We start from the raw sequence: 12,492 nt of genomic DNA, 5'->3' as shown, positions 1-12,492 counted from the left end.
TTGCAAGCTCCTCTGGCCAGAAACTGATGTGAATAATGGATAATCTCTGTAAAGTGCTACAGAACAATGGCCCCTCAACTTAGTTCTGACACTGACAGCTTTAAACCCTTTAAATTCCTCACAGATTTTCATAAATTAATAGGCAACTCTATCAAGTGACCACATTCTCTTTTCACTACTCCTTGGGACAGCAGGGAATGAACTGAAGATGAAGGGGTTAAATATAGTATATAGATCTACAGTACACACAGCCACTAGTGTGAGGTAACCAGTAACCTGATGATTCTGAGAGGGAGAATCAATTGATTTTTCTTCTTTTTCTCTATTTTCTTGGCTGTGTCACCGGTACCTCCTTATAGCTAATAGCTAATATCTAAAGAAGCCCCTAACTCCATTCCATAACTGTGTATCCGCAGGACAACAGACAGAGTTAAATATAACCCACGGCTGCAGCAAGGAGAGCAGTTAGATAAATATAACCTAGGGCTGCAGCAGGGATACCAGTTAATGAAAGCGGCTGCCATTCCTCCTTGCCTAAGGACACCCCCTGACAGGGTCCAGCAAGGGTCATATACACAACTGTGTAATATTACTAATGTTCTGAAGTGCAAAATAAAAGACACAAATCTCCACACAGGCAGAAACATTTCATTGGTAGGAAGCAGCAGGGTTGGAGTAGGGCTGAGCACACACACACAAGCCCGCACAATCAAGGTGGCACACATTAGTCGGCAGTCGGATACACACCCACATTCTGGGTGGAGGCAGTGGGAGAGCGCCCAGTAGCACACACATACACACACACACACATACACACACGGATTCCCCAGTGTAGCCTGAGCTCAACTTCCATCCTGGGGCTTCCCACTTTGCAGGCAGCAGCATGATTGTGTTTAGCCTGATCGGTATGGGATTTTATCTGCAGCTTTTCTTCTGTTTTGTCCTTTCTCAGACTTCCTTCATGGACAGTGTCTTCCCAATCCCTGCAGGTAATCTTTTTACTCTTCTGCTCCCTACCCTGTGTGTGTATGGCTACCCTGGCACCTCAGCTTAGTTCTGACACTGACAGCTACAAACTGACAGTTCCATGATCTTTCATTCATCTACAGCCGGCACCTTTCTCTGGGATATATGACAGCAGAGTTGCTTGTCTGTTTTGGGCTAGTGATATCCAGGGAGTAACAAAGATAAAAGAGACAAAAACACAATTACAGAATGAGTAGTGTTTCCAGCCTGTAGCCCTATCTATGCCTGTAGCTGAACTGCAGGAAAGCTTTCCTATGTAAAGTACTGGGACACTGGGTGGCTTAGCTGTAATGTACTTACTGTAGGCAAGGAATGTATTATAGGGGGCTCTTGGGGGGTTGGAAGCAATGCCTGTGTACTGTAGAGGCAGATAAAAGGTTAACTTACAATTCAAGTTATCAGGTGCTGTATACAACATCCTTTATGTGCGTAACAATGTGTGTTTTGCAAAATCCTTAATAATTACAATTTCTGCTCATTAAAAGTTTTTAATTGAACAATGTGAGTCATGGACACAGACCCTGATAGTTGATAGTGATTCTGCATTCTGCTAGTTATTTGATATTTTCCCAAATATTGGGATTAGCTAGTATTGGGACTGGAAGTCATTTTGTGGCAGTGTGCAAACATGCAACCCACTCTTCAAAAAACTATTAGCAGATCCAGCTGTTCATTCTTTTTACTAGCAATATTAGGGTGTTTGGGAGAAAGTCTAGAACATTTCATATCTGCACCCTCTCCTATGTTATAAACTGACTCTTGGAAGAGATGCATCATGAACAGACACATAGAAGGACCTATAGTAAAGAATGCTTGGGACTTGTTTCTGGATAAGGGATCTTTACGTAATTTGTTGCAGCATACCTTAAAGGGGATGTCTACCCTTTGTACTAAAGTCTGCTAGACCACCTTACACAGTACAAAAACCCCTAATATAGCTTTCCATAGCACTGGTTCTTGCAAATGTTTTGAATAAATGCCCTTTTATAGGCTAAAATGCATCTGCAAAACAGTCCTCTTCCTTTATCATTTAAAATCTTGGCAGTGAAGGAGGGGCTTATAAGGTTAATGTTCCTAATTGCAACAACTGCCACCCAGAGCTTACAAGCATTATACCCATAGGGTGGGAAGGGGATGGGCTGGAGGTGAATATTGCCCACAACCTACCAGTGAATCAAACCCACCCCACGCTAGGGTGGAATTCAGGCCTACCCACCCATTGCTAAACACGTGGTATTTTGTTTGTGACATCTGTTTAAATGTCCCTGTAATTTTTCATTGCTTTACAGCTGAATTTTATCATTTCTAGTACAATGTACTTAAGCTATTATCACAGCTGGCATTTTCTCTGCAATGGCATCATCCTGTCACATCATATATGTTGTGGATTTTGATGATATTTGGAAAATGTAAATGAAAATTAATTTGCTGGAAATATAATGCAAAAGTTTACATGCCTTATCCATCCGTTTACATTAGCATTTTAATGAAAAGTTACATTCTCCATAAATCATGTTTAATATACAATGTGTATTTCTGTTTGTCATTTCTATCAGACCTTTTTAAAATTCAGATTTTATTTGTTGATTCTTTTATAAATACAAATTTTACTGGACTGGACAGATGAATTGTAATTTTAGGAAACAAAAATACAAATGGCATTGAAGGTTGTTCAGATAATTTAGCACATTATTATTTTATGTTAAATGCTACGAACCATAGAGAATGTTTAGGTCAGTTAAGTGCAACTACAGACCTATTATCAAGAATGCTTGGGACCTAGGGTTTTCCGGATAAGGGGTCTGTGCGTTATTTAGATCAACATACTTTGTCTACTAAAAAACTATTTTAACAGTAAATAAACTCAATAGGAATGGTCTGCCTCCAGTAAGTACAGGTATGGGATCCCTTATCCAGAAAGCTCTGAATTACAGGAAGGCCATTTACCATAGACTCCATTTTAATCAAATAATTCAGTTTTTACAAAAATGTTTTCTTTTTCTCTGTAATAATAAAATAGTACCTTGTACTTAATCCCAACTTCAATATAATTTGTATTTAAAGGAGAACTAAAGAAGTAGGGTAGAAATGTTGTACATTTCCAAAGATGCCCCAGTAGCCCCCCATCTTCTTTTCTGCTGATTCCCTGCACATGCTCTGTGCTGCTGTCACTTACTGAGCTTAGGGGCCCACTCACAATATACTGTATATATAGAATATAAATGTCACAATATAAGGCTGGTTAGTAATTTATACACATTATTAGTACATGGCAGCTCTTAAACCAGAGCAATTAGCATCAGAATTTAATAATCAGCCCTGTAGCATAAGTTTATACGACAGGCCAACCTCATTATCGGCTCAATAATTTGTGACAACCCCTAAACTTAGTGTCTCAACTTAGCTTCTGCCCAGAGCTCACTGAGCATGTGAGTGTCCCCGACACTTTCCATGATGGGGAGCTCCTGTGACCAGTCTGAAGTCCAGGATCATTGCTGCTATTGAAATGCTGAAACTCTAGGCTGGTACAATGAGTCCAGTATATAAAAAATAGAATTTTAACCATATTCTTTTTAACCATATTCATTTTCTTTAATGTTTAATGTTTAAATTATTTTTAGCAGACTTAAGGTATGCAGATCCAAATTATGGAAAACCCCAGGTTCTGAGCAATCTGGATAACTGGTCCAGTTCCCGTACTGATGTATTATTACAGAGAAAAGGGAAATAATTTTTAAAATTTCCAATTATTTAATTATAATGGAGTCTATGGGAGATCGCCTTTCCATAATTCTGTGCTTTTTGGATACTGGACATTTCTGGATAACAGATCCTATACCTGTATATTACATAATATATTATATTCAGTAGCAGTAATTACTGTATTAATTCAAGCAAAGATACCCCACATCTCCCCAGATTCAGTGATTTTTGCCAGGAAACAGACCAAAACAATCTAAAGGTCCCCTTACACGGGCCAATAGTAGCTGCCGATATTGGTCCCTTGGACCGATGTGACAGCTAATCGACCCATGTATGGGCACTCCCGACGGGCCTGCCCGACCGATATCTGGCCTGAAATTGGGCAGATCTTGATCGGGCAGGTTAGAAAATCTAGTCGGATTGGGGGCCGCATCGGCTCTTTGATACGTTCCCCGAACCGACTTTTCCCCAGGGCCAAACGATCAAATTATCCTGAGTTCTCCTGATATCCCCCACCTGTAGGTGGGGGATATCAGGAGAAGATCCGCTCGCTTGGCGACATTGCCAAGCGAGCGGATCTGCCCGTGTATGGGGACCTTAAGCCAATTCTTTTAAGAGAAAATGTAAGAGATTTCAATTAAATACATTGATGGCGAGAGTGGGCTTTTATTTACAGTATCGATTTAATTACTTTACACTAGGCAATTGTGATAGTGTTTAGTGTGTTTAGTGTGATAGTGTTTGTGAAAGTGTTCCTTATTATCCAGACGTTGGCTTTGTAAATACAGAGCAGTCAGCACTCCATCATCTGTTATCATGCTAACCAAATGTTTTCAGATCTGATACTAATTACTGGGGAGACTGAACCTGTGCTGGGCCATATTGCAAATTGGCTCACATCCCTAGTATAGATGAGTACATGCACATTTACAGTATATGTTATACTATTAGCCTAATGATCATGTGAGCATTTTATCTCCACTGTGCAGATCTAAAGAACTGAGAACCTTCCAAAAATGATGGGTCTTTGTATCACTGGATTTAGTTATTAACAGCCTGGGGTTCAAGCAAGTAATCAAGGATGCTGGAAGGATGATAGTAGCTGTAAATATCTTGGTACCTCATTGGGAGCATTGCTGCCATAAACTGCCCTTGCCAATCAATTTGTAATTAAACTAAAGGTATAGAAGACTGCTAGTGGCTGAATAAAATAGCTGTGAAATATATTAAAGATTTTCTCCTTCTAAACACTGTAGGGATAGATTTGCTTGCTTATGTTGTACTAAAGAAATCTGCTGAACCAAGCTGTTCATGGTTTCCAATCAACTTGCTTATAGGACTATATGCCATACCTGCTGTTGCATACCATAACCTATGCAAAAAAAGGCTTTCTAACATCTTTTTTTTATTCACCTCTACCGAATTTGTGCTTTCTATGACACTCCCAGCTTTAAGCCCTCTGTTGTGATTAATGCTGATTATGTTGAATTTAGCATTATTCAAGACCCCCATGTAGAGCATTTCTACTTATAAATTACCCAAGGCGATATGGATTCCGTTATATCTATTGTTATGATTCTGACTTTAAAGAGATACTGACACCCGAAATGAAAACTTTTTTACATCTATCATAACGTAGGGATTGATTTATCAAAGTCCAGATTTCGGACTTTAAAAACTACAAGTTGGAAAAATTTGTATTAAATATGAAAATTTCGGATTGCATTGTGGGCGTCCGAAAATATTGTGGTACGATCCGAAAGTTCTGAAATTTTCGTATCCTAACGATCATAAACGGTGCGAAAAACTTTCTGACTTTGAACCTTCGGTGCATGTTTTTGGAAGCCTCCCATAGGCACTCTGCTGCTCCAACCTCTCGTTGCGACAATACGATTTTGTCGCACAAATTGTCGCAAAGCAGGAGAAAATTAATAATTTAAACGAGAAATTAACGAAAAAAACGCAGAAAATACGTACAGTTCTAAAAGTTAGAAAAAATATTTTTTTTTTCCATTTGGACTCAATCGTACTTTAATGAATAGGCACCATTGTCTTTGCATGAGCTTTTGCCATAAAAGTATTTCCTGATTCTTTTACATTCCCTATCTGATCCCCCATGTTCCTCTATTAGGGGGCTGCCATATTTGTGCAGCAGGAGTCCGTTAGCATTAGAAGCTATAACTGACAGGCTGAGAAGGGACAGTCAGGTTGACAAAACAGTCAGGTTTAAGAACTTCAAAAAAAAAAGATCAACATGACCTATAGGTAACTTTTTATGTAGATTTATAATTTAAAAAGTAGTTTTTTGTGTCAGTATCACTCTAAGGGCTATTATAAGGGACACTTATGTCTCTCATGCTATAATTTTGCAAACAACATATATTATTGATAAGGTTCCTGCACTTCTTCTAGCTACAATAGTGAAAATTGTGCACAATTCGGTGTAATAAGTAGTGCACACTGAAGTAAAGGAGCTTGATCAGGCAGTAGCTGCGTATTGTATTGTACGTATTGCACCTATAGGGGCTTCTACTGGCCCAGATTTACCAAATAAACCTAGGTTTTGTGCCCTTATTCACAGGGTCAAACTGGGCCACCGGGTAAACACCTCGTGGGCCCTGGCAGGCCAGACCCAACCCTTGCTGGCACTCCCCTAGCCGCTGGTGTTTCTCCCCTGACGTCTTAAACTTACATGTGCTCAGGGGAGGACGTCGGGTGGGGGCCCCTGTGGGGGGTCAGGGGGTGCAGCGGGAGAAATCACCCTCAAAGCTTAAAAGTAAGCTTAAAATATATTTAATATATTTAAAAATACATTTTTAAGCAAGATTATATAATCAGATATTTCAGATTTTTAATTAGGAAATTTGATCTGAAAACATCTAATATCCACACCATATAAAGAAAGGGAGGCACTGTCAGTTGATTAGGTTTTAAGTGGTAAATTTATCAACATACAATCCCTATGAGCATGCAGTGTATTGTTAGTTTTAGTATCTACAAACGAAGCAACATTTTTGTGAAAGGAAAATCCTAAGAACTGATCAGGCAAAGCATTAAACTGATTTAATAGTGAGATCCTTCTTCAGTGGTGACTGCATTTTTTCCAAGAGTTATAAATATACATTTTGGATTATTTCCAATGCCACTTGAAAATCTGTGACCTTAAGGCACCTTTTATTCATGTCATCACATGTCTTTCCATGTCAGCATATGTATATAAAGTTGTATAGGTGCTACGGGTCCCAGGACTGTTACTAGGAACACAACATAAGTAAGGAAGCAATAGTAATATATATTTCAAATCTATAACTAATATAACTTATTACATACATGTGTATATATTTATATATACACACACATAAATAAACATTTATGTATGTGTATTTTCTCTGTTTTTAAGGGTAAAATAAAATGTTTAATTTTGTAAGGAACAAATATTGTTGGAAACAATTACTATGGTATTACTGTTTTGAGAATTAAGTGGAAACATGTTTTTAAACACATATTCTTTCCCTAGCATGTGAAATTGTTTTGTTCATCAAGGCTCAAATAGGGTAAAAGATTCAAGAGTAGCAAATGATGATCTTTAGTCTGAATAGTCCAAGATGAATGTTTACACAAAATAATTTAACTTGGCTAGAACTACTAAAGATAAAAGCAGACCAGCTGTATCACAGACAGTGGTACTGTGACTTGAACATTCTAGGATTACACAAAGACAGATAGAATTGTTGAAAAGAATAAGCTAATTATTAAAGTGTGTACAATTATTATGTCAAAGAACTTCAGGGGGCATTTACTATTGCTTCAAATGTAAATTTTGTTGTGATTTATTTAGCAAAACCACAACAATTCCAAATGCAAAAATACACATGCTAAAACTTGTTGAGATCATGTTAAAGGCAGAGTTTTAAAAAAAATAAAATAAAAGTACAGGTATGGGACCTGTTATCCAGAATGCTCGGGACCTGGGGTTTTCCAGATAAAGGATCTTTCCGTAATTTGGATCTCCATAACTTAAGTCTGCTAAAAATCATTCAAATATTGAAAAAACCCAATAGGCTTGTTTTGCCTCCAAGAAAGATTAATTATATCTTAGTTGGGATCAAATACAAGGTACTGTTTTATTATTACAGAGGAAAAGGAAATTATTTTTAAAAATTAGAAATATTTGCTTATAATGGAGTCTATGGGAGATGGCTTTCCCGTAATTCGGAGCTTTCTGGATAACGGGTTTCCGGACAAGGGATCCCATACCTGTACAAAAATCCAAATGTTAAGAAATCCACCCTCCCCCCCAGTTCCCAAGGCTAAGTGCACACAGGTCGTTTTTTACTACTAGTATATACACAGCAATGGAAGTAAAAAATCAGAACAGCGTGCCATTAGGCAATGGCACATCTAGCACTTTGTTCATGTCCATTGTCCTAAAGTACATAAACATATAACATGTATATATTGCATCAAATCCACATAAGAAAAGATGTTACATTGGACTACATTTGCATGGTGTGATCAGTGGCATGAATATTACATAAAGACCGAGTGAAATTACATTGATTTATGAACAATTTATATAAATACGTAAGTTGCAGTGTTTTCCTGTTCTGTGTTTTAGGTTGATGTTATTGATATGTATGTGCCAAGGTAACTAGTATGGGTGGTACTATAAATGTGTGTATATTGTAACTGCATAAACATGTTACAAATAAAAATATAATTAGAAGACATCTGCTCAGAAAAACATAATATAAAGTGAATGTTCATCCAAAAACATCATATAAAATATGCAACTTTCCAATATATATTCAAAAAATGTTCAGTGTTATTGGGAAATGTATTTGCTGCTATAAGCAGTCTCTACCTAGCACATGCCTACGCTTGCTTATTCTGACTGCTGAAACCATGCAGCAGGACCCGGCTGATTAACAGATCCTGAGGAGAACTGACATCTACTTTGTTTGAAGAGTGAGAACCAGAAGGGAGTACAGAACAGAAATGAATAAACAGATAATGCTTTTAATTGGAATGACATTTACAAATAACTTGGAAATCAATAAAATATTGTTTAGAATTACTTTTTCTTTCTCTTTGCAAAATAATATTTGGGTGGATATACCCATTAAGTTTTCAGTTACAACTGCCCTTTAACATGCTTTTATTATTTATATGATACAATTCAAGGTTAGGGTGCAAGAGGAGATAAAAAAAAAGTATGGGACCTGTTATCCAGAATGCTTGGGACCTGGGGGTTTTCTGGATAAGAGATCTTTCTGTAATTTGGATCTCCATTACTTAAAGGAGAATGCAAGTCGAAATTTAAAAAGCATACTGCCCCTATAGTTTAGTAAAAACATAATCCGATCGTTTGGCCCTTGGCGGCAATGGGGCAGTCGGATCGGGGACCGCATCAACGAGCCGATGCGGTCCCCGATCCGACCGGATTTTCTAACCTGGCCGATCGAGATCTGGCCAATTTCAGGCCAGATATCGGTCGGCCAGGCCGCTCTGCTCTCCCCATACACGGGCCGATTAGCTGCCGAATCGGTCCAAGGGACCGATATCGGCAGCTATAGTCGGCCCGTGTATGGGGACCTTTACTTCACATTTTCTAGAACAGGCAGCCATCTCTAAAAAGGTATTCTCCCTTCCTTTCCCTCCTTGCTTCATACTGTTGTACCATATCTCAGAGAAGCAAGCAGGGATCTGGGAATTTAGATATGCAGTAAGTACTTAAAAAGAATGCCTTTAGACTTACTTTTAATTTATATTAACCTTTCATTGTCCTTTAAGTCTGCTAAAAATCATTTAAATATTGAATAAACCCAATAGGCTTGTTTTGCCTCCAATAAGGATTAATTATATCTTAGTTGGGTTTTAAACTGGCCAGATGGTCGCACGAAACATCGTCAGATCCGCCACACACCGTCAGCTCTGAAACAGCAGGTAAGGAGGTAGAAACAATAGGATTTCTACCTCCTTTTGCCGATTCAGCCCTGACGGCAGATTTTGGTCAGGCGCCTTCTATGGCGCCCGATCAAAGTTTTCTAACCTGGCCGATCGGCGAGTCGACCAATATCAGCAGCCTCCTGCGATATCGGTCAACTCGCCGACATGCCACACACGCACCGAATATCGTACGAAACGAGGTTTCGTACGATAGTATCGCTGCGTGTATGGCCAGCTTAAAGGACAATGAAAGGTTAATATAAATTAAAAGTAAGTCTAAAGGCATTCTTTTTAAGTACTTACTGCATATCTAAATTCCCAGATCCCTGCTTGCTTCTCTGAGATATGGTGCTGGCAGCCTACAGCAGTGTGAAGCCTACAGTGACATCACTGAAATAATAAATCACAAATTATTGGAGTTATTTTCGAAAAACTCAACATTTTGAATTTCTGGTTTAAAAAAGTGACTGCTGAAAAGTGGTGCTGAAATTAAGCTTTTTTTTTTTAAACAGTTTATATACTCGAAGGTTATAAGAGAAAGTGATATTTCTAAGATCTCTATATGTTACCATTTATTTCTTTTTTTTTTAATTTTTAATTTTATTAGATTAGACAAGTACAATAATCATTGAGAAACAATTAAATCCCAAACGGGATTAATAAGGTACATAAGTAGATCAATAAAATGAGCAATTCAAACAATTTTACAATTGACTATGAATGAAAAGGTAATGACGGAAAAACATGGATTATTGTAATACAATTGAATAAGATTAATACTACATTAAACAATTCTTATTGTTACAATTAAACAGGCTAGTAGAGTTTGTAAATATTAATGGAACTATGGATAGTAAAGAAATGAGTCCAAATGAGAACTATCATTGGGAGATAGGGTTTTCATGAGGAATCTCCATTTAGATAAGAATCTTGTGCGATTTTTTGTGTTACTAAATTTGAAAGCAATGGCTTCGTTTGTACAGAGAACTTGTAGCTCCGAAATGACCTCCAATAGACCATTTATTTCTTGAATGATACTTTATTTAAATCAGTGTAAAAATATTTGGGGCTTAGAAATATTGTAGTAGTAATATATGGTAGTATAAATTATTTCACTTATCTAGAAGTACAAATGCACCAATACAATTTAAAACAAACAAACAGTATTGTGATGTTCCAGACCATGTTTAAAATGAAAGTTGGGGTAATAGCTATAGTGTTTTTTTCCAGCACTCCCAAGAAATGCTGATCAGTACATCATATTCTGCATTAGATGAGGAAGGGAGCTAAACTGATATCTGCAGTCAATGCAAATGCAATGTAATACCAACACTTCTACCTCAAAAAACAGTTATTGAAGAAAGTTTAATATGTTTAGTTTTCTATTAAATCTTACTCATGAGGTTGTTTATATAATATATTCATTGTTATTGTTATATTTTCATGTAATGTACAATTATGTAGTTGGACGAGGTAGAGATGTGTGAATATTGCTTGGAATTCAAATCAAATTTATTTACAATAAATGTATTTAAATGACATTCCCATTAATAAAGAACCTATTTATAGTCAAAATTAAAATGTATTTTAAGTGGGATTAGCCTTTTGGTGGCTAAAACCATATGCTGATTGAGCTACTTTGTGTGTAACAGGTAGGGGCTGATTCATCAAAGTACGAGTTTGAATCCCGAAATGGGTAAAATTTGGAATAGATATGATAATTTCTGATGATTGCAAATGTCACGAAAATACTTACAAAACAACGGAATAGTCACGATAATATTGTATTGGCGATCCAAAAGTCACAAAATTTTCGTATCCGAACGATTGTAAACGGCGGGAAAACCTTTCTGACTTTGATCCTTCAGTGCATGATTTTGGAAGCCTCCCATAGGACTCAATGGCACTCTTCAGTTCCAACCTGGCCCAAGGAAAGTCTCCCATAGGGCTCAATGTCACTCTGCAGCTCCAACCTGGCCCAAGGAAAGTCTCCCATAGGGCTCAATGGCACTCTGCAGCTCCAACCTGGCCCAAGGAAAGTCTCCCATAGGGCTCAATGTCACTCTGCAGCTCCAACCTGGCCCAAGGAAAGTCTCCCATAGGGCTCAATGGCACTCTGCAGCTCCAACCTGGCCCAAGGAAAGTCTCCCATAGGGCTCAATGGCACTCTGCAGCTCCAACCTGGCCCAAGGAAAGTCTCCCATAGGGCTCAATGGCACTCTGCAGCTCCAACCTGGCCCAAGGAAAGTCTCCCATAGGGCTCAATGGCACTCTGCAGCTCCAACCTGACCCAAGGAAAGTCTCCCATAGGGCTCAATGGCACTCTGCAGCTCCAACCTGGCCCAAGGAAAGTCTCCCATAGGGCTCAATGGCACTCTGCAGCTCCAACCCGGCCCAAGGAAAGTCTCCCATAGGGCTCAATGGCACTCTGCAGCTCCAACCTGGCCCAAGGAAAGTTTCCATAGGACTCAATGGCACTCTGCAGCTCCAACCTGGCCCAAGGAAAGTCACGATACTGAAGCCTGAATGAATCCGAAACTTTCATACTCGTTGCAACAATACGATTATGTTGTGTAATTTTTGATGCACAGTATGAAAAAGTGGCGCAAATTAACGGAAAAAATGGCGAAAATACACAAGGTACGAAAACGTAGAAAAAAATACAAAATTTTTGTATTTGGAGCCGATTGTACTTTTGATAAATAGGCCCCGTAATGTTTATTAGATAGTCTATGAGGATATAGGAAGTATCCTTATATATGTAAGGATATTATAATTTACTGAGAAGTTCCATGACTTGCTCTTATAAAAATC

General features: G+C 38.2%; 1 protein-coding gene across 2 annotated transcripts in view; it reads left to right on the top strand.

The window, feature by feature from the left end:
• Nucleotides 1-651: 651 nt before the first annotated feature.
• colq (collagen-like tail subunit (single strand of homotrimer) of asymmetric acetylcholinesterase) overlaps nt 652-12,492 on the top strand; it is a 55,264-nt gene continuing 43,423 nt past the window's right edge. For both annotated transcript variants that reach the window (XM_002932727.5, XM_004915390.4), the window contains exon 1: nt 652-989. In XM_002932727.5, the coding sequence (XP_002932773.2) occupies nt 884-989 (106 nt within the window). In that variant the 5' untranslated portion in view covers nt 652-883. The remainder of the gene's footprint in view (nt 990-12,492) is intronic.

Source organism: Xenopus tropicalis, chromosome 6 (genome assembly GCF_000004195.4).
Source record: "Xenopus tropicalis strain Nigerian chromosome 6, UCB_Xtro_10.0, whole genome shotgun sequence".
Taxonomy (NCBI): Eukaryota; Metazoa; Chordata; class Amphibia; order Anura; family Pipidae; genus Xenopus; species Xenopus tropicalis.
The sequence above is the reverse complement of the archived record's forward strand: the minus strand, read 5'-3'. Positions and strand labels throughout refer to the sequence as shown.